General features: G+C 44.1%; 1 protein-coding gene across 13 annotated transcripts in view; it reads left to right on the top strand.

The window, feature by feature from the left end:
• The window catches only part of NIN (ninein), a 101,355-nt gene that overhangs the window by 13,890 nt on the left and 60,607 nt on the right, over positions 1-26,858 (top strand). For 9 of the 13 annotated variants that reach the window (XM_059696387.1, XM_059696376.1, XM_059696350.1 and 6 more), the window contains 3 exons: positions 10,160-10,241; positions 20,737-20,826; positions 22,625-22,800. In XM_059696387.1, coding sequence (XP_059552370.1) covers positions 10,160-10,241; positions 20,737-20,826; positions 22,625-22,800 — 348 coding nt within the window. The remainder of the gene's footprint in view (positions 1-10,159; positions 10,242-20,736; positions 20,827-22,624; positions 22,801-26,858) is intronic. The other 4 variants (XM_059696364.1, XM_059696436.1, XM_059696457.1 and 1 more) reach the window with 1 other exon arrangement.

Below are 26,858 nucleotides of genomic sequence, written 5' to 3' on the forward strand. Positions count from 1 at the left end.
TTTGTCACAGTCAAGCAGTTGTCAGGTGGGTGAGACCCCAAGAAAGGGACTCCTCAAGATATGGAAGAATTTATAGTCGGGTCACATAATGTGAGTAACTGGGAGCAAAGACTACAAACGTTTTAAAAAGGGAACCACATTCGCGTTTTTTCTTTTAATCTTTATTGTTGAGAGTGCTGCAGATGTCCCCCAGTTGCCCCCCTCCATCCGGTTCCCACCCCACCCCAGGCCTTCACCACCCTGTTGTCTGTGTCCATAGGTAATACATATGTGCATATAAGATCTTTGGTTAATCTCTTCCCCGTCCCCCCTTTCTCTCTGATATTAGTCAGTCTGGTCCATGTTTCCATGCCTCTTTCTATTTTATTCATCAATTTATTTTGTTCATTAGATTTCTTGTTCATTGAACTAAGTTTTCATCCAAACCTCCGATGCCCATTGTAGGTGCTTCCTGGTTTTGTGTCTTTTAAATGAAGTGTTTCTATATGACTCTCTCTTTTATAGAAATCTGGACATAAATATGATCATTTACCTTGGTTTTTTGGAAGCCTTTAGTTATATCCTGTTTTAAAAATGCATTTTCCTTTCATTATGGAATATACCAACTTGAGACAGAACAGCCCCCTGGGGTTCTGGTGAGTCTCCTTGCTATACTTTTGATATGAATTTGGACACTGAAGGGCCCATGCCCTGGGACCCTCTAGATTCAGAACAAGCTACCTGGAAGCAGAACTCATCATTGCTTCCGGAGAGTTCCATGGGTATGTAGACTTTGGTCATCAAAGGCATTTTGAAAATTTTTAGTATTAAAAGTTGATACTTGTACAAATATAAAATTTAGCTCAGCTTTCCCACCTTTTATTTTAAAGTGCTTGGAGTTCTTTTATAAATGTCAAGGTTAATTTCACATGGAGGATTGCTTTTTTGTTGTTGTTTCCAATTCATTAAAAGCTTTTTAAGATTTCTTTCTCTTATACACATTTTAACCATTTGAAAAATAAGTCAGAAATACAGAAGTACTTCCTGATTTTGAGAGAGAGAGAGAGAAACATTGATTTGTTGTTCCACTTATTTGTGTATTCATTGGTTGCTTTTCTTGTATGTGCCCTAACTGGAGATTGAACCCGCAACCTTGGCGTATTGGGAAGATGCTCTAACCAGCTGAGCTACCTGGCCAGAGCCCAGAAGTACTTTCTGGAGGTGATTAGTTGGATTTATTCTCTGTGCAAAATTACGCTTGGTCATGTAGTGCCTATTTATAACCACCTCGTGTTCACGCTCCTGTTTCATGTTATTGATCTGAGGCTTTCTTGAATGCCTTGGAGGGAATGGTGGAAACATTTCTCACTGCAGCTCTTCAATGTCTGAAGCTTTGCTGTATCTTACTGTTTAACCACCATAGAGTAACCTGAAATAGTGAAGGGTATTTTCTGATTCCTAGGTTGGTCTTGTGACGCTGGGTATCTCTCCATCACTCTCTTCCTTTACAATAATCTCATCTGGGGTTGAATTAAACTCCTAAGGGCATGTGATTCCCATTTATAGACAAAACGACATTCTGAGTCAGGGACTACAAGACTTGTCTCCATTCTGTATTAACACTTTCTTGTCAAATTCATTGCAGAATTACCTTTGGTTTCGCATACTGTGAACCTTGAGTCTCTTAGAGGTATTTAGTCTGACAAAAGCAAGGGCATAGGGGAGAGCCGTTGGAAGGAAGGCCTTGTGCTCTCAGCAAATGTTGAAAACAAGAACCAAATAGCTTTTCTTTTCCACCTACTTTATTTCAGTAGTGGTCATCTCTTTCATCAGAGAAAGTATGGCCAGGAATGCTCACTAAGTTTCCCACAATATCCCACTGACACTTTTATTTATTTTTTTAAAATATATTTTATTCATTTTTTACAGAGAGGAAGGGAGAGGGATAGAGAGTTAGAAACATCGATCAGCTGCCTCCTGCACACCCCCAACTGGGGATGTGCCCGCAACCAAGGTACATGCCCTTGACCGGAATCGAACCTGGGACCTTTCAGTCCGCAGGCCGACGCTCTATCCACTGAGCCAAACCGGTTAGGGCCCACTGACACTTTTATGAGTATCTTGTCTGTATGAGGGCGCTTTAAGTTCTTCAGTGTCCGTCACAGGTTTTTAGACTTAAATGCTCATCTGTATGACAGAGAAACCTGGGATCCAGAACTTGGAAAAGTACAGTGACTTGTCTAAGGTCAGGCAACTCACTTGAAGCAGCACCAGATGGAAACCCAGATTTCCCAGTTCCCGAGTATGATTGCTGTCTCCAAAGCCTCTTCAGACTCCAAATATGCAAAGATGAATCTCATTCTCTATCCCCCTTCAACCCCTGCCCCCACCACATCAAGATAGTACACTATTGGAGCACCGTCTTTGAAGTCAGACGTGGATTCATAGACTGACTCTGGCCACATTTTAGCCATATGGGCATATTATCTTAAATATTCTGAGTCTCGGGTCATTTATCTGTATAATGGGAAAAATTAATGCCCTCCTTGTAAGCTTGTGATTAGGGTTGACCTAGACCAGTGATGGCGAACCTTTTGAGCTCGGTGTGTCAGCATTTTGAAAAACCCTAACTTAACTCTGGTGCCGTGTCACATATCGAAATTTTTTGATATTTGCAACCATAGTAAGACAAAGACTTATATTTTTGTTATTTGTTCTATATATTTAAATGCCACTTAACAAAGAAAAATCAACCAAAAAAATGAGTTCGCGTGTCAGAGGTGACACGCGTGTCATAGGTTCACCATCACTGGACTGTGTGTTTCAAAACCATCATAGAGCCAGGTACCCAGCTTACTGCTGTGCTCTATAGCTCCTTCCTTCTCTTACACACCTAGAAGGGGTATTTGATAAATAATGAGTTTCCAGCAATGATTTTCTGAGACATCTTAAGAGTAGAGAATGGATTTGCTAGAAACTCGTATGGTGGGCGTATCACCTATTTTTATCCACAGGCAGGGCTGCTTGGAGCACAACTTCATACAGATGCTTTAGGTTTTTATTTTTATTTATGTATTTAATATATATTTTATTGATTTTTTTATAGAGAGGAATGGAGAGGGATAGAGAGTTAGAAACATTGATGAGAGAGAAACATCAATCAGCTGCCTCCTGCACACTCCCTACTGGGGATGTGCCCACAATCAAGGTACATGCCCTTGACCGGAATGGAACCTGGGACCCTTCAGTCCGCAGGCCGACGCTCTATCCACCGAGCCAAACCGGTTAGGGCGATGCTTTAGGTTTTTAAAACTTGCCTTTTCAAATGGCCTTTGCCTCTCTCTACATTGTCTGCAGTACATGACAGCTAAGCTACAATAACTTGAATGCTTTACTTAGTATCTAACATTTTTAACTGTGTCTTTCATGATGAAACTCCGTCTCTTTGTTCCTCTATGTCATTTCTCTTTGCATAATGCCGGAAACATTATTTTCCTCTACAATGACCTTCTGAGGAGTCCATACTTCTATACCCATTTCAACTAACACTGTTTTGAATGTTCTCTCATTGGCTTCCCTTTGTATACGAGCTACAAACCTCCTTAGTGTGAAGACAGTCACATGGACCCTTGTCTTGTTTCATGAGCTCACGTTGTTGAATGCTGGCCCCCGCTCTCTCATCTTGGGTCTGTTTGAAGCACTGCCTGCACACATATGGAAACTGTATGCATTTGATCTCCAAGATTGCACGAGATGATTTTATGCAATGTTAGGTTCCTTATTTTACTTCCTGTGGCAGTTTTTTTTTTGTGTGTGTGTGTGGTTTAAAATAGCATTTGTTTCTTATGTGGTGCTTAAATCCTTTTTTTCAGAAAGGCAAATTGTGTTGCTAAAAAAGCATTCATATGAAATTTGGGGAGCAAAAGTGATGAGGCAAATTTCTATTAAGCGGTGGTGACACATGACAGAAAATATCAGACTTGACTGGTCTTCCTGTTAATTTAGTTTAAATGTCATGTGTGTTTTCAGTCAGTCATGTAATTTTCCCATTGCTGCAAACTGCCCTTTGAGGCATACAAGATACAGGAATGCCTGTAAAATGAATGGCAGCAATTATTATTCAAATGAGGAGGGACCAGCCAGGGTGCGCACTGCTCCGGAGCTTGTTACCCCATGAGATTTAATTGCATTGTATATTTGTGGGGATTTCTAAATTTTAACATAATACAATAGTAAAACTCCCTTGGAGGAAAAGAAATGATACTTAAAAATTCCAGTTACTGAAGTCAGTGAGCCCACTGATGCAAGATTCTTCACAATAGAGGGCATTTATTAACATTTTCGTTCTGGGTTGTGCCCTAAGGGGCTTTTCTGCCACATCAGTATTCATGAGCCTTGATGGAAAATAGCAGTCACCTGCCTCTATTAGAGAACTATCTTCTTGAAAGATACGGAATTTACTTCTGTTTAAAGTGGAGGGTCCAGGATCTATATACCCTTGCAAGAAGGAAAATGAAGATCAATTTAAGAATTAAAGCTGTTCCAATATTTTTTAAATTGAGGTAACATTGGTTAATAATATTATATAAGTCCCAGGTGTACAGCATTATAATTCACTGTCTTTATACACTATAACGTGCTTACCACCAAAAGTCCAGTTTCCATCTATTACCATAGAATTGACCCCCTTTCACCCTCCCCCACTGCTCCAGTGGTTTTCAACAATTTGCCAGGTTTCTGTTTTTGCATTTTTAGATTTTTTTTGTGTGTAGGGGAGTAGGGGTCACCTAGATAGACATTGTTCGATTACGAAGTTCTGAGTTAATGATGATGCATAGTATTTTATAGACCCTTTTCTTCTAAAACGTGGTGGATTTAATGCGTTATAAGTCCATTTTGGAAAGTGTTAAATTAAGCTCTGCTTGTGAATATCTTGGTGACGTCAGATGTTATGAAAGTCCCTGTTTTCCTCCCCCTTGGCCAGGTAGGATATGCCCATTGGTCAGAGGCCCCTACCAGCTTGTTTTTGTCTCTTTCAGAACACTTACCAGAGTCTACCTTGTAGTTACTAATACACTTTCTTCTTTTTGTCCCCTATCCATCCTCCCACCCTCTAGAGCAGTGATGGCGAACCTTTTGAGCTCGGTGTGTCAGCATTTTGAAAAACCCTAACTTAACTCTGGTGCCGTGTCACATATAGAAAATTTTGATATTTGCAAGCACAGTAAAACAAAGACTTATATTTCTGATATTTAGTTTATATATTTAAATGCCATTTAACAAAGAAAAATCAACCAAAAAAATGAGTACGCGTGTCATAGGTTCGCCATCACTGCTCTAGAGCAGTGGTCAGCAAACCGCGGCTCGCGAGCCACATGCGGCTCTTTGGCCCCTTGAGTGAGGCTCTTCCACAAAATACCACGTGCGGGCGCATGTACAGTGCGAATGAAACTTTGTGGCCCATGTGCAGAAGTCGGTATTTTGTGGAAGAGCCACACTTAAGGGGCCAAAGAGCTGCATGTGGCTCGCGAGCCGCAGTTTGCCGCCCACTGATCTAGAGTCTAGAGCAGCGGTTCTCAACCTGTGGGTCGCGACCCCTTTTGTGGTCGAATGACCCTTTCCCAGGGGTCACCTAAGACCATCCTGCATATCAGATATTTACACTATGATTCATAACAGTAGCAACATTACAGTTATGAAGTAGCAACGAAAATAATTTTATGGTTGGGTCACAACATGAGGAGCTGTATTTAAAGGGCCAGAAGGTTGAGAACCACTGGTCTAGAGTGCAGTGTGGCTGATAAGCTCCGTGCGGGCAGAGGTGCTGTGTCCCTTGGTCTTGTATCCTCTGAAGCCCCAGGGCGCTGCTGTCTACTCGGTGGCTTTGTGTGAAGTTGAGGATTTGACTTGGAGCAGCTGAGGGATTTCCCTGAGAGGTCCGACCTGGGTGGAGCAGCCTGGGGCAGGCGAGTTGCTGCACTTTAATGTGTCCGGTGAGAAGGCCTGGCTTCTCCACGTAACTCCTCCTCAAGACCTGTGGCCTTGGGCAAGGCGCCCGCCTTCTCTGAGCCTCTCTCAATTCTGAGGAGGGATGCCTGCTTTGACGCTCACGTGGATGTTGTGATGGCCAGATGACCAGATGCTCAGGAAAGAAAAAACCTACACTTATGCCCCCATTCATCTAGTTTTATCCAGTACCCACATTAATAGCATTTTCTAATAACTGGATTAGTGGCAGCCTTTTAAAAGAAAAAATAGGTTAACCATTGGGGATTAAAACTTTTTTTTACTAATGCCTTGCCCTATTAAAGAGTAGATTAAGCATTGTAAGATTTTTCTTGATCGTTTAAACCTTCTTGGTCTATCACTTATTCTTCTATAAGAGTGATACCCTCCGGATTTTTAAAATAATTTTTAAATGTTTAAAATTGATTTTAGAGCAAGGGGAAGAGAGAGAGAGGGAGAGAGAGAGAAACATCAATGTGAGAGAGAAACTTCTATCTGTTGCTCACAACCTGGGTATGTGCCCTGAGTGGGAATCGAACCTGAGACCTTTCTGTGCACCAGGTGATGCTCCCATCAACTGAGCCACACCAGCCAGGACTGATACCTGCAGGATTTACTTAGCAGCACATAGATCTTTGCCCTAACACTAAATAATCCCAACCTATTAGGTTTTTGAGGGCATGTGACTTTTTTATGTAATTTATATAGTTTTTAAAAATAGTTAAAGTACAAAATATTTATACTCTATTTTTGTTAAAGGAAGGCTGGTTAGTCTTTCTTCCTTCACACTATGTCAGTATTTATTTCTTGTACTTGCCTTGGAGTACTCCATCTTTTTCTTTTTTTTGCTGCTTCTAATCTGTAGCAGGTTGGGAAACGGAATAATGAAGCTCGAAATAAACCAGGTAGAGTGAGAATAAAGAGCTTGTGCGTTGGTTCTGTGGCATTCTCTGTGAGAGGACTGAGGGCTTCAGGGTGCTGTCCTCAGCTTTGGACTCCACTGCATGTGTCCCGATTGTCTGCCGTACTCTAAATCAGCGGTCGCCAACCTTTCGGACCTCACGGACCGCCAGTGGTCCGCAGACCACCAGTTGGTGACCGCTGCCTACTAGTAAATCCCTGAGGCTGAGAGATAGCAGCTGCACATGAGGCTGATACTGTCTCAGAGGTGGGTGGGCTTGTATGAGGCCTAAGCGTCCCTTAAAAATGGCACATTCAAGCCTTGGGAGTTGATTAGAATTAACTTCCAGATTATAGCTGTTTTGGTCATTTTTGGGGTGTGTGTGTAAAACTGAGGTGCAGAGGCCCCAGGATGACTTTCATGGCTAATGCTCACTGAATTGAACTGCTAGGACAGAATTCAGAAGGGCTCTTTCCTGTTACCTCTCTCAAAATATCTCCAGAAGACCCAGCAGAGGCCCCGAGACAAGGATAAAGGATTTGAAAGTCTCAAGGCCAGCACCTCCCTTCCGAAGCAGGGGCCTCTTTCTGTTCATTTCATAGCATTGGCAATGAGAGGTTTCATTCAGGTCACCTCCATTAATATGTTAAGACAGAGAAGAAACCTGGAGTTGGGGTCCCTGAACACAGTAGCCGGGGTCATTTGCTCCGATCCCTGAACACAGTAGCCGGGGTCATTTGCTCCGATCCCTGAACACGGTAGACGGGGTCATTTGCTCCGATCCCTGAACACAGTAGACGGGGTCATTTGCTCCGATCCCTGAACACAGTAGCCGGGGTCATTTGCTCCGATCCCTGAACACAGTAGACGGGGTCATTTGCTCCGATCCCTGAACACGGTAGACGGGGTCATTTGCTCCGATCCCTGAACACAGTAGCCGGGGTCATTTGCTCCGATCCCTGAACACGGTAGCCGGGGTCATTTGCTCCGATCCCTGAACACGGTAGACGGGGTCATTTGCTCCGATCCCTGAACACAGTAGATGGGGTCATTTGCTCCGAAGCTGAACAGCTTCCCAGAGCGTGGGGGCGAGGCAGGCTCCTGGCTTCCCTGCTGTCACCCCCCACCACCCGCAACACACACACACACACTCACTCCTACTCTGCTCGTTGGTCACTCTCATGGTCAGTTGCTTTCCTTGAGAATACGGCCCCATTTCTCTGTAAAAGTGGTGGAGACAGTGACGATGAATGTTACTCATACCTGTTAGTAGTATGAACTCCCACTTGCTGAGTGAGTACCTAGCAAGTCCCAGGAAGTTCTACACACTTTACAAAACTCCCTAACACTTCTCTGAGGGGGTGATACTCTAAATGTATGCAGTGCTCTTAACACAGCATCTGCCTGGCTCCCATGGCATTTCCTGAGAATGTGTGCTCCGTGTGAGCAGGCACCTCCGTCACTCATCCACTGCTGCATCACCAGGGCCTAGGCCAGTGCCTGGTGCATAGCAGATGCTCAGTAAATGTTTGTTGAATGAGTCATAGATATTAGTTGTTAGCCCCGTTTTTTACAGATGAGCAAACAAAAGCTCGGAGAGCTTTAGTCATTTAGCCAACTCACAGAGGACGTGAGTCGCTGAGTCAGGACGGGAACCAAACGCCTGTGCTCCTCACCTTTCTCTCCCCCTCCCCCAAGGAGGCATGACTGTGGCAGGAAGTAGAAATGCCTGGACATGCCCTTGAGCGGGGAGCCCTTGGGTGTGTGATGTCTGTGGACGGGCTGATTGGAGAGGTGGCCTTGCCTCTGGGAACTGGAGCTGGGATGCCAGGGACCTGAACCCCTCCTCTGACCTTGGGACACTGCAGGGTCCCTCCTCCCTCCCCAGGTTTCTCAGCGATTTGTCATCTGTGAAACCTAATTAGCACAGCTTCCATTTCTGCAATCTTTAACCCTTTCATTGATTGTATGGCCCTGGCTCCCTTGACAGATTTCTGCCCTGGCTCTGATTATACTGATTTTTAGTCTGCATGATCTGAAGGAATATGATTTTAGAATGTAATTCCAATTAATCAAAACGAATGTGGTAGGGACATCACATTCAATGCTTTGGGAGAGTCTGGTAAGTTTCAGGACTGTGTGTGTGTGTGTGTGTGTGTGTGTGTGTGTGTGTGTTATACAATTTTATGACAGGAGTCTCAGTGGATTCCTCTCCTTTGCTTTGATCTGCATGGATAAGACATTATATGCTTTTTCTCCCATTGTTTAGATGACTAATGAGGTCTGTTGCTTTTCCGGTTTTAATTTGAAAGTGTTTTTTTTTTTTTTTTTATCTGTCACCTATATCTAAACTCCTAGGCACTGTTTTGTAATGCTATCCAAAGAGACCAAAACAGCACAGATTACAAATTTTCTGACTTTGTGTTTAATATGGGCTTCTGTGTAAGTAGATGCCACATTATCAAGCTGGAATGATGGTGAGAAGAAATACAATCTCTCTCTGACCCATGGTGAGATCCCATACATTTACATTATAGAAGAGTATACTTGGCCAGAAAGAAAATCATTAACCCCTTTAGCCAAAGCAATATCCCTATTCTAAGTATTTACTTACATAAAACTCAGGTTCTTTCCTACTTAAGTCAAGGTAACTGTGTTTTTAAGAATTCGGGAAAATGCTTTCCAAGGTCCTCTTATCCTTTGTGTTTGCTATCGATTCCTGCTTGTTTATAGAGTCATAGGGCCTTGGGACATAAATATTACATACCTGCCCCAGGCAAGACAATATTCAAGTCATCCTCAAAAGGTAACTTACTTCTTCTAGAAATCTTAAGAGATAAAAGCATTGTTGGGGCATTATTACAATGGATCATGTACTTGGGAAGTTTTTCCTAATATCTAACATAACATCTTTCTTTTCTGGTCTTGCTCAGAAAAATAAAAGTAGTTAAGAGTTCCAAACACATCCTCTTCTGTGTTTCTAAAGAAGGTTTTGAATAAGTATTGATATTAGCGTTTATGACTCTGTGTTGAATAAATATTGATATTGATATTAGCATTTCTGACACTGTGGTGTCAAAAATAATCAGCCCATTTTCCCTCTAGTGCTTTAGAGAGACGAAGGGGAGGGAAAAGGGGACAAAAGCAGGTTATGACTTACTTCAGGGCTCTCAGGCTGCTAACAAGTGGTCCTGGTACCTTGTATGTAGATGGGTTTGTTACCTTAAGACTGTGGGAACTGTTGTGAATTTATTTTTAATTGCTTGTTTTTAGGTGCATTTTGACCAGTTTAAAGAAGCATTAATACTTATCTTGTCTAGAACTCTATCAGATGAAGAACACTTTCAGGAACCAGGTAAGGACACCACCTGTTTTCTCTACACCCCCTTTCAGAGTTGTGCAGGGAAGAATTTGGGGACCTCGAAGCATGTCTGTGAGAGATTTGGGGCATCTGCCTTTCCCAGATTGAGCAGTTATTTTCAGTGACTTGCCTTTTGATATTATCATAAAAGCCTTGCAGCTGTTGAACACTAAAATGAGACTTCCTACGACAACAACGAATTGTGGAAGAAATAATTCGATTGTTCCTAGGCAGTATTGTCAGATGGTGGGCAATAACTCATTCCTGGAATGAGCAGGGAAGCCGAATGATACTTCCTCTGCCCTTATTTCCTGTGTGCATGGAAGGGTATGTTTGGGGGTTCGGGGGGAGGGGAGTTTTGCCTGAAAGAAGAAGGGTGGCCAATCTAGAGCTATTTTTATTTAGTTCCCAGTGAATGGATAACACTCCACTATAGACATGATTACATTTTATTATAATTGTTTATCTCCCTCCCTCAAGTGAAAGTTTCTTGTGGACCATTTGATTCATTTTAATATTTTCAGGGCCTAGTAGAATGCTGAACCCATAGTAAGCATTCAAATGTTAATGGCTTTAATATATTTCATTGAGTTTTAAAAAGGCACCATAGATTATAAAACACATTATTTTATGTATATCTAAGAAGAAAACTTGTTGCCAATTATGGTAAAATGGGATCAATTGTAAGACACATCCTAATTTCACTGTTTAAATCTAGGTGTGTATTTGTGTGAGTGTGTGTGTGTGTGTGTGTGTGTGTGTGTGTGTGTGTGTGTGTGGTGAGAGAGAGAATCGATGAAATATGATAAACATCTAAGGGAAAGTTTAAACAGTGTTGAAATTTGAATTAAGTATCGTCCAGTTTTATCAAGTCAGTGGTTATTGAGCGAGGGCTAGAGTTTGACTATAATGGGGTATGAGGGAATTTGGGGTGGTGGTGATGAGACTGTTTAATATCTTGACTGTTGGGGGTAGTTACAGATTTCAAGAGTTTTTCCAACACACAAAACTATGCACTAACAGGATGGAATTTACTCTGTAAAGATTTTTATTTACCTTAATAAACTCTACTTTTAAAAGAAGAACATCAAAAATATCGTCCAGTTTTTGAGACTGAGGAGAAATCATTAACATTTCCCGTACGAGGAGTCATTCAGTGTGACCTATTTAGACGAAGCGCAGATGGGAACTCATTTCTTATCCTCACTGGTGATCCAGTTCTCCGTCCACCTTCTGAAGTGCTCCAGATTCGTGTCACGTGTGTGAATGCTGTGGTTAGCGCTGTTGGATTCCGGGTCCACTCTCCCCCTTTTGCAGATGGTGACCACCCCTGGGAAGGTTATCACTAACCTGAGGCCTGCCAGAGCCTGGGAAGCCCACAGTGAGCCTGGGAGGGAGGTTAGCGCCTTCCAGACTAACATTAGAATTTCTGTAGGTGGCCACTGCTCGAACATGGACTTTTGCTCTTCTGGGGCCTCCCATTTTATTGATGTTTTTCCTCGTTTAAGGTTGTCTGTCATCTTCATAACAATAGTGCAATATCTAGGGACCCTGAATAGAGCTAGGGTGACATCACCACTTTGTAGTTAACATGAGCATAGGTCATGGAAGCATAAGTTCCGTATTATTCTGGAGACTGTAATGTGCTTTTATGCAGGGTTGGAAGGGGCCGCCCTGCTACTAGTCCACATGATCCTTTTGCTGTCCTTTCTTCAAAACCTGTACTGTCCCCTGCCAGGAAGTTGTCATACTATATATACAGATTTGTGGTGACCTTAAATGTGAAGGGTGTACCCTACAGTTGTGCAGTGTTGGGACCTACATAATGGGATAAGGACATAGACGGTGGCTGGCTGAGCTTGGTAGCAGCTCGGAGGTAACGTTTATGACTCTGGCTCCAGATGGTGATTTGAGAGTTCTGTGCATGCCTTGCTGCTGTGCTGGCCGAGACCAACTTGGACAAGTCTTCCAGGACCACACACACAGGGATTTTTATAGTGTTGCTGTGTGCTCCATCCTTTGGGTAAGGCTGGAGCAAGCCTTTGTGACAGAGCTGCCCCGATTCCATGTAATGAAGCAGAAGAGTACTTGTGGGTAGCATTTCATCCTGCATTAATGTCACTTTGCTGGCAGGATACAGTCCAGGCTAATACCTCACAGGAGACAGCGAGGCAGCCCTTCCTCCCACATTCCCCGCATTGATCCTGAGCCTCTCTGCTTGTTCTGTCTTTGCCCATCTCTGTATGGCTCTTCCAGTTGTGTCTGAGGATCGTGCAGTTCTTTCTACTCAAACGTCCTCCCACACACTCCAAAATGTGACTCTACACCCACAGGCTGAACGGCTGACGAGAGACAGAGAAAGGTCAGGACTCAAATCAGTATATCAAGAGGCCACCCGAATTCACCCCCTCCTTTCCCTTTATGAAAATAGCTGTCCCTTAAATCATAGACCATATCATTGTCAGGCTGGAGAGAACTCTGCCATTTTTCCATGAGCAGATTGAGGCCTGAAGAGGGACGTAGCTTAAATTCTCACAGATAGTGGCAGAAGAGGAGGCTGATGCTGTACTTCCAGGGGATATGACTTCGGGAGCTGTTAGGTTCAGGGTGTTGACCCTCAGATGGATGAGCTGGGGATAAACTGGTCCTTAGTCAATGAAGCCTGGCCTGGAAGAGTCGGACAGAGGCAGCAGGAAGGCGTGAATATGAGTGAGTTTCACCTGATCATTTGTGACAGGGAGGCCTGTGCCCTCAGCATTATTTGGCTGTTCAGTACTTAATTCATTTTCTACCATGAAAGCTGTGGTATTTTTGTCTTGCTTTTTGAAATCAGTGGATCTCCCAGACTTTGGAAAATGACTAAAAACATAGGAGGGCCATAGTACCTACAGAGCCTTAGAAACTGAATGGGTCATGAATTGATATTTTATAACATCTATGATTTTTATGCGTTAAAAATCCAAGATGCTGTACCAGATCATAATATAGAACAGCCAGCTTGATGTGGTGGGAAGAGCCTGGAGCCGGGAGTTATGAAATACTGTCCAGGCCCTTCTAAGTGGGTGGTCACTTTGTATGTAAAAGTGTTTGTACTGAAAATACTTAGAATACCTTCAGCTCCAAGATTGCATTGTGTTGTCTCCTAATATCTGAATGACATTATCTACTTTTATGAAAAACGTAGCTTTCTGTTTCTGTAAGATTTTACCTAACATAAATTGATACTATAAAGTTTTGCTTCCTAAGACAGATGCCCAGTATATGACATGCTATCATATTCCCCTAATAAAAGGCAGTTATCTATAAATAATACAAAAACGAAGCTATTATAGGATTCGAGAGGAGAAGGAATTAAGTCATTATTTCCATAGTCTTAGTAGGTTCTGCCATTTATATCTTCTTTCAGGTACAGTTTCTTTATGTTTAGAATTAGAAGGTATGGACTAGATTACTTTCAGCATCCTTTTAACTCTGATATTTATAATTCTAAATTTTAGGAAGACAGTGTTTTCTTTAAAAAAAACAGCAACAAATAACCACAACAACAATATGACAATATAATGAAAAATACTGAAATTCAGATAAGGGCAGAAAAATGGATTGGGGTTGTAGGGAATCCTTTTGTAAATTCCAAACTGATTAACATTGCCAGTGGCATAACTCCCACATATCTACATCTACAATTTTGTTTTTAAATTATTTTCCTGGAAGAAGTGAGGGACAACTTAATTATTAATCATTTATTCAGTTTGCTACGGCCTTGGAGTAGAGGGTGTTTGGATGGAACTGCTGGCACAGGCTGTGAGCTGCATAGCATCAACATGCTGCCTGGATCTGCCTTCAGAGAGTTTGTCCTCACTTGATGCATCTTGCAGTAGATTTCTGCTCTGTAGTCCATGTTAGCTAATGCAGGTGGCCCTTTCTTTCCCTGAAATGGTCGATGTGAAATATCTTTCCTTTGTTTATCTGGTGAGGGAAAACTCAGGTTCAGAAAAGCCAAGTCAGTAGAAAAATAAGACTAGACATGGTTTTGGTTCTTTCGTAATAAACCTTCCTAATTCTAGGAACCACCCTACTTTTAATTATTTTCCTTATATTTTGAAGAAGTTATGACTGTAATAAACAGACACCCTTCACTCAGTTGGCTATAATGTGCCTTGAAGTGGGCCTGATGACCAGACATTGGGCTAGGTCCTGAATTGCAATGATTGAAGATTTGGGTTTGTATCTATCTTCAGAGGCCTTGGGCCAGGCCCTCCTGTTTTTAAGAGTTGTTATACAGATAGCCCAACAGGCGTGTTCTGCTGCCCTCTCTTTGGTTAAATAAGATAAGGAAGAATTTAGACTCCTGTTCCCTTGTATCTGCGAGATGCTACCAGTAAGGACCAGAACATTCCTCCATAAATTAAAAGCAAAATAGCCCTGGCCAATGAGGCTCAGTTGGCTGAGTGTTGTCTCATGCACTGAAAGGTTGTGGGCTCGGTTCCTGGTCAGGGCACATGCCCAGGTATTTTCGGGTTCCGTCCTGGCTGGGGTGCATGCAGGAGGCGACCAATCCATGTTTCTCACATCAATGTTTCTCTTTCTCCCCCCCATTCCCCTCTCTCTTAAATCAACAAAAAAATATTTTTTAAAGCAAAATGAAATCACTACCACTATCACTACCAACAACAGATGACAGTGTGGGGAGTCAGTTCATGAGGTCAGGGGGGACAGGAAACACTCCCACCCAATGGTGGTCAGGTAAAATGGTAGGACCTTCTGGAATTATGAAAAACATTAGGCACCAAAAACTATAAAAATGCCTTTGGCTAGATTTCATACTGTAGAAATAATTATGAATGTGTACAAAGACATGCGTATAAGGATAGTCATTTAAAATAGGGAAAAATATATATCAAGCATAAATATTTGATAATGTATTGGTTAGGCAAATTATGTATCTGTATAATCAAAGACTAAGCAGTTATTAAACTGTGCTGTAGAAAATACTTATTGTTATGATGATTTTATTAAGGGTAAAAAGGCAACCTTTAAAAAATATATGATGTGTGCAAAAACATATTTATGTTATTTAAAATTAAATCAATAGGGGTGGTGAGAATTTTTATAGTGAAACAGGTTACTCAGGAGTTCTGCTGATGTTGTAAGTTTATTTCAACTTCAGTGTATGGGAAGGTTTCAAACAGGGAATGATCAATGATCGTTTCTACAAGGAGCCGTAGAGCTTCGCTGTGTCCCTTTCACGTCAGCCCATTGCCGAAGGGAAAGGAGGGAAAGGAAGAGAAAATGAGGGCAATAATGAGAGGGAGGCAGCTCTAGTTTCTGAGATGATGGACTGGATAACGTCACTATGCATTTGCCACTGAGCTTACCCACTACAAAAAATGAGGTCAAGGAAATTTGCTGGGAGATTGAGGGCTGAGATTCTCCCTGACTTTGCTGCACTGGGGCCCCATGTGGGTGCTCTCCCTGACCCCTGGCTCCTCCCAGGAGAAGGCTGGAGAAACAATCCTATCATCATTATGTACTCAAAGAGTTTTCTCTTGACTGATCTTCACCCGCAGTCACCCTCCTGCATGCTAACCTTCCCCTCCAAAATCCCTCCCAGGCAAGGCTATTCTGAGCCACCCCCATTACCTCTACGTCTGGAGACAGCTGTGTTCTGGCAAGATGCCTCATTGAGACTGATAGGAACTGATGCCCTTGCATCCAGGGAGGACCCGAAAGCTCCAGCTGAACACGTGCATCAGCAGAGAGGAGGAGCTGGGAGCACTGTGACATGGGCCCGGAGGCTGCTGCCCCAGAAGGGCTGTGTGCACAGTGTGGGGTGATGGTCCTGCCTGCTGAGGACCTCCTGAGGGGCTGGGAGCACCCTGGGAGGCAGAGGAATGGCGGGTCATGTTGGAAGGCTTTTCTGATGTCTTTTTTATTTTTGTTCTCTCTTGGCCTTTCTCTTCCCCTCCCCTCCTTGGGACAGCCCCACCTCACTTCTTTCCACCTTTCAAATTCACCTCTACCCTCCTCTCCTCCTTGCCCCTCCCCCACTTTTCCTTAACCTCTTGGTCTGCTCCCCCATCTGTTCCTCCTGGTCTGACTTCCCCTGCCCTCCGTTAGCCTCTGGGTCTCTGCCCATCTTTGTTCTCACCCCTTCTCTCTGTCAGTCTCAATCTGTCTATCTCTCTATGTCAAGCATGTCAAACTCGCGGTCCATGGGCCACATGTGGCCCACAATATAATGGTATGTAAACAACGTTTTAATAAAAATTTTGTAACTTAATTTTTACAATATCCTGTAATACATAATTATCAATAATGAACTACAACGTTCGCTAATGACTGATTACTATAATAGTGTTGCATTCATTTCCCTTATGCGCCTTATGCACAGGCACACCATTTCTCTCCACTAATACTCGCAGTGAATATTTTAGCAGCCGATGGCCACGTCATTCGTCGTGGACTGACTTGTGTGGTGTGCGCAACAGGAAATACTTCGCTTTCGGAGAACAAGAAAAATAGGTTTATTTGCGTTACGCTTATTTACTTGTGCAGTTATTCAGTGTCTGGCAAGTTAATGTTCAAGAAAAAATTAATTACTATTAAAATGTTCTATTATTTTATGTTAAGGATTACTCATTTATTGCAGCCCTTTGTATTCAGCATGTCTCTATTGAAATAAACCTACGTTTCTACGAAAATTGAAGCTTTTTTTTTTTGCGGCCCACATACACTTACACCTTGTTTATTTGGCCCGTATTAGCCTTTGAGTTTGACATGCTTGCTCTATGTCTCTCTCTCTCTCTCTCTCTCTCTCTCTCTCTCTCTCTCTCTCTCTCAGTCACTATTGATTGTCTTGGTCTCCCCTTTGATGCTTTCTCTTCCCTGTTCTCTCTTGTAGAATCCGGTGTGGCTGCACTCTCACTGTGTGATACCTGTGTAATGGTGCAGTCAGAGTAGGCGAGGAGGCGGGGATGTGCTGTGGGCTGGGCAGTGCTCATTTGCTGCACGACTGCTTTTTCCCAGGAAAGCTTCTGGAGTGCTTAACCATTAACCATTGCACCTGCTTCGTTTTTGTCTTATCTTCACATAGACTTCAGGACTCCTGTGAGCGGGGCAGAAGTGCAGTTTGGAGAGTCTCAGACTAGGGTACCCCTGTGCTGAGGCCCTTTGGAAGGAGGTACAGGCCTGGGAGTGATTTCCTGGGCTGACTAAATGGGGCAGGAAGGGAGACAGTCAGCAAGGCCCTGCATGAGCAATTCCAAAATAAGAATATCAGCACCAAAAAGGCAGGGCTGTCTTCTGCATCCTGGAAATACCCTCATTTTTAGGATCAAGGACATTTGATTTAAAAAATGATAAAATATCCATATTATCTCTCAATAGGTACAAGATAGCACCATGGCAGATGTTCCGTAAACATGAGCTAAGTGACCCGGCCTCATACTGGAGTGCATCTTGAAACTCTGCTTTCACTTCCCATAGTGTGCTCTGGACGCTGCTGCATTCCAGCTCTTTGGCTTGCATTTTTGTAAACAGAGCCTTGATTGAATGACTAGTGTTTAGGCTTTCGAGTAACTGTCTCCGCTTCCTCTGGGCCCTCATTGCTTTGCCTTTGGCATCAGGAGAGCTTCCAGGTGGCACGCTGTGTCACCCTGTGGCTGTGGCGGTTCTGGGAGAGGGCACTGCTCCTCAGAGTCGGGCAAGAAGGGAGTCGGGACAGGGTTGGGTGGGGAAGTGTCAGGGGTTTTCCCGGCCTGCAGCTGGCTTCTCCCCTGAGGCTTATCTCACTGACGTTGTATTTCAGTTTTTCTCTTATACGTACGGGACCTTCTGGTCACAAGTCATACCTGTGCCAGGTGGCCCATGCTGCTTCTGGAAGGTGAACATTATCACAGGTGCCTCTTCTTGAGACAGATGAGATATGGAGTGAAGAATGTGGTGTCTGGGCATCCAGATTTTATTTCATTTCTAGGGCTAGAAGGAATGGGTTTTTTTGTTGTTGTCATTTTTTTGCTTTGTGTTTTGTCTTCTGAATTCTAATTAGATTTTTAAAAAAATGTTTGCCCACCTGCTCCCTAGAGACTGTGAGTTGCTTCCATATTACTCCAGCAGTTTTTAGAAATGGAATCAAACCAAGTGTTTCGCTTATGGAAGAAAGCCTAGACCAGTGATGGCGAACCTATGACACGCGTGTCAGAGGTGACACGCGAACTCACTTTTTTTGGTTGATTTTTCTTTGTTAAATGGCATTTAAATATATAAAATAAATATCAAAAATGTAAGTCTTTGTTTTACTATGGTTGCACATATCAAAAAATTTCTATATGTGACACGCCACCAGAGTTAAGTTAGGGTTTTTCAAAATGCTGACACGCCGAGCTCAAAAGGTTCGCCATCACTGGCCTAGACCATCAAATTAGGTCAGGCAGGATGCACCTCGTACTAAGGTCTCCAGGGTGACATCTAAGACTCCTCCAGGCAGGCAGGGCTTGTCTGCTTTCCTTCGAGGCCCATTTTTATTTGTAAACAGTGATGAAAAATAGGAGACATGGAAATGGGAATGGAGCGGAAATGACCTAGACGCTTGGCAATCCAGGTAGGATTATAAATATATGTCCAAGGAAATAAAACGCCAAGAGCAGGACCCTCCTTTATGATTGTGTTTGTTCCACTGGCGTTTCCCATCTCTCCTTGGAGCTCATGATTGGAGCAGTTACGTACAGTTATGTCGAGGGAAGCAAGAGGATGTAAAATGGCCCATAGGTAAAAAGCGTTCCAGTATGAAACCCTGAACTATGTAAGTTACATCTGGATGCACTCGTAAAATACGTAAACTTTGCCCCAGGGCTGCGGGTTTACAGGTCTTCATTGGGCATGTTGGGGGGAGGGGAAGGCACTCTTCCATTCAGGTGTGTATGTGTCTTTAGGTCGCCAGGAGGCCTCCTGCTCCGTGGTCTGCTGCTATTCTAAAGGCCTGGTTGTAAGGAGAATATTATAAGGAGAATAATAGAATTTTCAGATACTTAACAATGAATGTTGACCACGAATGTGCTCTCTGGATCTCCTTTTGCCCTCTTTCCCCTTTTTATCTTGTGAGTACAGTGATGCTGATGCTCTGAATAGGAGAGGGATGTGTGAGTGTGTAAATCTAAGAAGTAACTTTTTCATTGGTGTGATTGGTCTCATTCTTTATTGGTTACATGGGTGTCCCAATTATGCCCTGATTAATTAATTATCTGTCTAGACTTAGTGGGACAAACGCAAGTGACCAGGAGTCAGCAATCACGGCCTGTGCCCTGGTGATTCAAAGTCTAAACAGCTGAGCCGAACCGGAACACAAGGACACACAAGGCAGAATCAGTGTGCAATCACACAGGGTTTATTTACCTATTCCTAGTGGGTCCTAGGCTCCAGCAGAGGCCGCCCGGTGATGCACACCGAAAGACGGACGATGAAGACAGAGACAGACAGGCGGCCGCACTTGGTTCAGGCTCGCACAGCAGAGCAGTCAGTCAGGGGCTTGTCCCACGGAGCTGAGCGATGCGGAGTCCTCCTCTCATCAGGCGGGAGACATCGACTGAACAAAATCTGTTGCTTATGTAGCCAGTGGTCAACAACTTGTGTCTCATCCGTGTGGGCCAGACCGTGTGCCTTTGCTCACATCCAGATAGTGGGGCGTTCACCACATTTTGGAAGTTACCGAGTATTGGGGTCTTCACACAGCAAACATTTCTCACATTAATCATTTCACACAGTAATTATTTCCCCACATTACAGGGGTTTCCTTATGACCATAACATTATTATAACAATGGGTAAGTTGGGAAATTCAGTATGAGGAAACCTTAATACCCCAATTATCCTTTGTGTGTGCTAATATCCCTACTCCAAAAAGATGGTACTGTTTAATAAAGTTTCTCTGAAAATTGACTTTGTGGTATATGTACATTCTGTGAAAAATGTTAATTTAAAGTTTGCTCAAAATTAGTTATAATAGTAAAATAAATAATTTTTTTAAAGTTTCTGGCAATACAAAAATAAGTAAGTGAATAGATTGACTCAAAACCCACAGGGTTCCTAATGGTTCACAATCTGTTCCCTTCCGCTGCTTAGAAAAAAGCTGTTTCAAATCTACCCCTGCTCGCTGCGCAGCATGGGGTCTTGAGTGGTAAACAGCTAAGGAGTCGTTTCCTGCACAGGTGGGCTTGGGTTAGATTACAGTGGGTTTTCTGACATGGCTGCTGTGACCCTCCGCTGCGTCTCCTTGGGGAAAAAGGGCGTTCGGAGCTCCTGGCCACTTCCGGCCATAAACCGTGGCTGCTGGCCCCCTGGGAAAATCCTGTGTCCCGTTTCTGATGTTATGCGTCTTCCTTTTCATCTTTTCCAAGCCCCCATCATCCCTAATGGTGTATCTTGTTGTCTGCCAGTAAAATGTAAGAATATGTCATAAATTAAGGATGGTTCTGCATTGCCTCTTATCTGACTAGCATCTGTGGGTGTCAGCTGCCAACAAGTAGCTCGGGTGTCTGGGCCGATCCTGAATACTCACAGGCTGACACACTCTCTTCTGATAAAAGGTACCTTCATATGTGCATGCGGGTTTCAATATAAATGTTGTATGCCTCAGTACAACTGTAAGAGGATCGCTCGGCCTAATACAATGACTTGGCTGGGACTTTTAAAGAGCTGGGTATAAATATCGCTAGAAATTATAGAGCAAGCATAAGTACTTCACTCTGAGCTCTGCTGAGCATTTTCAGGATGCTTCTGACTGCATCTGTGAAATCTGAGCTTATACAGAGGGAGGGCAACGGGGAAGGGGGGCCGAGATAGTCAAACCAGGTCACGCATCCTTCCAGGGAAACTACCAAGTAATGGCGAACCCCGAAGGGTTTCAGTGATGATAAAGGAAAAGTTTTTCACTTTTCATTCTTATCTCATCAGCCACCCGCATTTTGTTGGTGTGTGTCCATACCTTATCTACAAATCTACATGCATGAGTTCAGACATATCTTGTTAGGGCTGTTATGTTCAAACAGAACAGATTTTGTTCTCCAGAGAGACATTCTATCTGTGTACGTGATAAGAATCAAAGTATTGCCAGTCTTTTGTGTGTTAATGAAGTATTTTCTTCTCCTAATTCTGTGCAACAACAACAGAAAACAACCTATATCTAAGATGGCATGTGCATAGAGTGAAGTATTTATTTTATTGCTTTAAAGCTGTTAAAGGGAAAACAGGATAGTTTGTAGTGGTGATGGTGGTGGTGGTGGTGGTGGTGGTGATGGTGATGGTGATGATGGTGGTGATGGTGATGATGGCGATGATGGCGATGGTGATGGTGATGATGGTGGTGGTGAATGTTGAACCTGTGACACATTATGTCAAAATGCTGAAGTCCTTTAAGGTCAAGAGATGACTCTCTCCTATGCACAAGTCTTTTTATTTTGTACACACTGAAACTCTTGAAGAAGGAAAAAACATAATACACCACTTTTCTTAATGCAGTTTCACATTTGCTATTTAATTCCACAGCGTTTAATTTTACAATGAGCTCTGGATGCCAGGTTTCGTATAGGCCAGTGGTCGGCAAACTCATTAGTCAACAGAGCCAAATATCAACAGTACGATTGAAATTTCTTTTGAGAGCCAAATTTTTTAAGCTTAAACCATATAGGTAGGTACATTGTTATTAGCTTAATTAGGGTACTCCTAAGGCTTTGGAAGAGCCACACTCAAGGGGCCAAAGAGCCGCATGTGGCTCACGAGCCGCAGTTTGCCGACTACGGGTATAGGCGATGAGCTGTCATTAATTGATTTGGATCCGCTGTGTCAGTTTCTTTGTTCTCTCATCCTGCTTGTCTGATAGATCAGAAAGGAGGATGGTTAACAAAGGAGCCACTGAGGTCCGAGAGGGTGCGTTTCCGACTAGTAGGTGTGAATACTAACTTTACAGTGCTGATGCGGTGTTTGTTTTATCATGACTTTCTAAGACTTCCTCCAGTGTGTCTCTTTGTTAGTATGATCGCCCCCTCTCCCTTTCCTGCAAAACACCAGCTTAATAAACAGAACAAACATGACCCCTTGCTTTGTCCTGATCTTCATTCTGTACTTTTAACTCAGTCCGTCCCTGCCGGCATTGCATCTCTCCCATCATCTGCAGAGAGGTACTCGGGTGCGATAAATCCTTCAGAATTAGAAGCCGTGCTCAGCATTTGACCTGGTGGCTCACACACACCCTCGGCCACCACAGCTGGCAAATGCTGGTGGTTTATTTTGGGGCTGGTATAAGAGGCTGTGTCTGACGGCTGTGAGTGTCAGCTCAGGGCTGAGATTGTCCTGTAATGTGGCCTCAACTCTTGTCTCCTTGCCCAGACTGCTCACTAGAAGCTCAGCCCAAATACGTTAGAGGTGGGAAGCGTTATGGACGAAGGTCCTTACCGGAGTTTCAAGAATCCGTGGAGGAGTTCGCAGAGGTGACAGTGATTGAGCCCCTCGAAGAAGAAGAAGAAGCAAGGCCTTCACACGTCCCGGCTGGAGACCACCATGAGGTAAGGGATCGGACAGACACATCCATCTGGACTGCAGGTGTGGCTGTCCATGACACCGCATGGCTGTGATGCAGACAGGAAGCCTGAGGGAGTTCATGGCTTTTCTCAGTCACCAACTGCTTGCTAATCTCCTCACTTGCCTTTTGGACACATATGGCTAACTTTTCTATCGTTTGAATGTTTTCATCCGTTTCAGCTTTGGGAGAGCTGATGTTTCTATGCATGCTTTATCTTTATACATTTTTTGATTCAGTTATTTCCAGATGATCTGGTGTCTGCTGCTTCTAGCTGTTCTTAGAAACAGATCTCTCCTCCGTCACCCTGTCATTTTCAGTTGTGAAAAGCTAACCAGCCCCATCCCCAAACAATAAAACAGCGCCCGTGGCAGGTAGGACATGAAGGCAGTGTGTTTAGGCACTGCGAGAGCTGGCATCTTATCTGGTGGTGGGGGAAGCAGTTTTAAAACTTGGTCCTTGTCACAGCTCTCAGCTGTTGCCATGGTTCTTCCTCCCAGTTCCGCGGCACCAGGCTCGTCTGGCTCTCCAGCAGTCAGACGCACCTGCCTCCCTCATCGCCTGCCTTTTCATTTTACACGTTGCCATCTTGTACCAATAAAGGAGAAGCAGTTACAACATTTTCTTGATTCTTTCTTTCCAGCCCATTGACTGGCATGCCATTTATAGGACATGATTGAATGTGTCATGCTGAGCAAGCTCTAAACACTTCTTGCACATCCCAGCTCAGCCTGGGGATGCAAATATTTCAGATACTAATATAAACTGGAAAAGAGACCAAATGCTGTAGATTGACTCTGTGTGTGTGTGTGTGCATTTCTGTCTAACGTCCATGTGCAGCTTACTACGACTTACAGGCAGCTTGCTCCGTTAATTTCCCCAGCAGTAAGACATAGAGCACCCGCAAACCCAAAGTAACGAAAGAGCCCAAGTCCTGAGCAGAAATGAAACCGGCCACAAGTACTGCAGTTTAGATGACACATGACTAGTCTGCCAATCAGAAGCTTGCACCATTTTTTAAAAAACAAACAATACCCGATCTCACCCCACAAGTGAAGGAGCAGTGTCAAAAATGTGAGCCAGAACGGAAGAAAGGTAGCTAGAGAAGAGGGCGAGAAACCACAAAAATGGTGTCGGAGTCGTGTGGGTGAGAAGTGACAGATGAAAACGGAGAAGGCCGTGAGAAGCCAGAAGGAAAACTCTGCCTGGAACATCACAGCCCTGGGGCCAGTCGGTCTGAGGCAGCGGCTACTCCCTGTCTTGGTTCAGTGGGTTTCAGACCCTTTCCTGGGTCCCATTGAGAATGTAGACAGGGCCTTTTCCCCAATGAAACACATTCACATGCACCAACATGTTGCATGTACAGTTTCAGGGAGGCCAGTAATTTGCATGCTTCAGTTTTTACAGTGTTGGTAATATTTATCTTGCTGTCAGAAAGGGCATCATTTTATTACACAAAGTCTGTTTAGTGACCCCGAGTCCTGTGGCATGTGCCCGAGACACCTCTCTGTGGAAACATGGTTAAAATATGTCTCAGCACTTTAGGAGGTAAGCTTTTGTTATTTGGAGAACACTTTTAAGACTGGCATCTCCATTTCCAGCTATTTTGAGTACCGGAGGCATTAGTATTTGGTGTTAAGAAATGAAATGATTGCTTAGTTTTTTTAAAAAAATATTTTTATTGATTTTCAGAGAAAAGAGAGAGAAACATTGATGAGAGAGGAAGTCATTGATTGGCTGCCTACTGGGGATCGAGCCCACAACTAAAGCATGTGCCCTGCCTGACTGGGAATTGAACAAGCAACCTCTTGATTCCTGGTCGATGCTCAACCACTGAGCCACACCAGCCGGGCTGATTACTTAGTTTTTAATAAGATAGTTTCTGGTTACCACCTGGGGATACCCAAAAAGTTCTCGGGCAGAGCTGATTTTGTTGCTGGCAGTATATTTCTTACAGCCTTGTTTTATCTTATCTACTGACTTCCAGTGAGATTTATTGTTTAAAAAGTGAGAGTCTGGTTTCATGTCTAAATAAAGATAAGAGTTGAGGCCTGAGTCTGGGCAAAAGATTGGAAGGGAGGGGAAAGAGAGGGAGAGAGAGAGACAGACAGACAGATAGACAGACATTGATTGGTTGCCTCCCGCACACATCACTACCGGGGGCCAGATCAAACCTGAGACCGAGGTACGTGACCTTGGCTGGGAATGGAACCCGAGACCCTTTGGTGCTTGGGCCGAGGCTCTAACCACTGAGAATGCTGGCCAGGGCAGGTATGACCTTTTGATGCTAAATATCGAAGCTTTGGTGTCCAACTACCCACCGGCAACCGAATAGCTAACAGAGGCCTGGAGGGGTCATTTCTCTCATTGTCTGCTTCCCGAGGACTTCTCCTGCCTGGACTTTGATGGTCTGTTATATCCTCCCCAGAAAGCCTCCTGGAGTTCCAGTGACCGCCTCCCACCCTGTCTTTTTAAATTCGGGAATGTGGACTCAATCCGAAGCTCATCGAGCTGCTTTCTTGCTTAAAAATGAAGTGTTTGGGGAGCTGAATGGAACCTGTCAGTTTTCAGATCAATTAATTGCTTTAAAAAATGAGAGCGTCCCATGTGACGTTTTGGATGTTCCTGTTGGCAGTGAGACAGGCCAGCCCCAGCTTCGTGCTGTACCCGTGGTCATAGGTCACAGCCACGGATACCTGCATCCTGCTGGCAGTGTCGCCAGTGTGTCCGTCTTATGCATGCTTCTGGGCCCGGATAGCAGTCCTGGTTCCTGGCCCATTGTCCTAGTAGCCTCAGTTTGGCCAACAGAAGTCCACCCTCCGGGCAGCATGGGCCTGTGTGAGAAATACCCTCGTCCCTTCTGCAGAAGCTGCTCGGGCCTCCTCGGAGTGCTGGGTCATCTTTCCTATTCTAGGGTAGTCCCCGATGGGGACGCTGGAGAGGCACCAATTCTCAGTGACCTGTGGGATTTATTGATTCTTAATTTATAAAGAGCTCAGAATCTGTCAGGAGTTCTTCATTGTACTGTTGACTTCTTTTCTCTCCCTTCTGGTTGCCTGAGGCCCTTTGCTCTCCTGCCCTTGTTAGGAATTTATTCCTCGGTTGTGTTTTTTATCAGCGGCTCACACTTCCTCTCAGTGCCACCCGGCAACACCGAGGGAGGGGCGTGCTGGGCCTCCCCCGCGGGAATATTTCCTGAGAAGCAGTCAGGCGGAGAGCTGGAGACGTGCTTCTCGGTTTTGATCGTGCATTTCCTTTGACTCCGGATTCTGGCTCAGGGGCCAGTGGGACTCGGGGCTGCCTTTGGGCTGCAGTGTCTCCTGCTCTCAGACATGCCTAGAGCGACTGTGGAGCTTTTTGATGAAGACTAAAGGATCCGTACCTGCTGTCAGAAGTTAAATGCGGGGCAGGGGGGTTCTGGCTATAGCTACCCAAGAGACTAATTTTAGCTCTAGGGTGAATCAAGTAATTATTTTATTTATCTGAGGACTGGGTAGGGGTGGACAGTGGAAAGGAACGGTGTCACAGGCACCTGTAAAAGCTGTCCTCCTGGCGGCTCGCTTCCTTCTAGGAACTCATCCTGGGGGGATATGTGAGCAAACAGTCAGCTGAAGGGATAAAACAATACCCACCCCCTTCTCTGTAGGGTTCTTCCGCAATAGGGGAGTTGCTAAAGATTGACAGTTTGTTCCGAGGCTCCTGGTTAGGGGTTCAGAATCTTTTTCTGCATCTTTCCTCGGAAGGCCTTCTCCCACCATGCCTGTAACAGACACTCCAGGTAATTCTCAGTAGTCAGGCTTCTCTGCGTCTACCTGTCACTCCACCCTTCCCCTCCCACCCAAGAAAACATAGTCACGCAGGCAAGTGAGAGTGGTGCTAGGATGGATTTTATTTTTATATACATTTATTTTCATGTGAGTCCCATGTGAAACTCCAGGCTCCCTCAGTTACAGCGACTTGGAACTCCTCCCGTGGCTGTTTGTGGTGCCCCGTTGTGATCTGGAGCCGTGGGTGAGCACCCGGAGCCGTGGATGAGAACCCAGA

The sequence above is a fragment of the Myotis daubentonii genome, chromosome 1 (assembly GCF_963259705.1).
Source record: "Myotis daubentonii chromosome 1, mMyoDau2.1, whole genome shotgun sequence".
NCBI lineage: Eukaryota > Metazoa > Chordata > Mammalia > Chiroptera > Vespertilionidae > Myotis > Myotis daubentonii.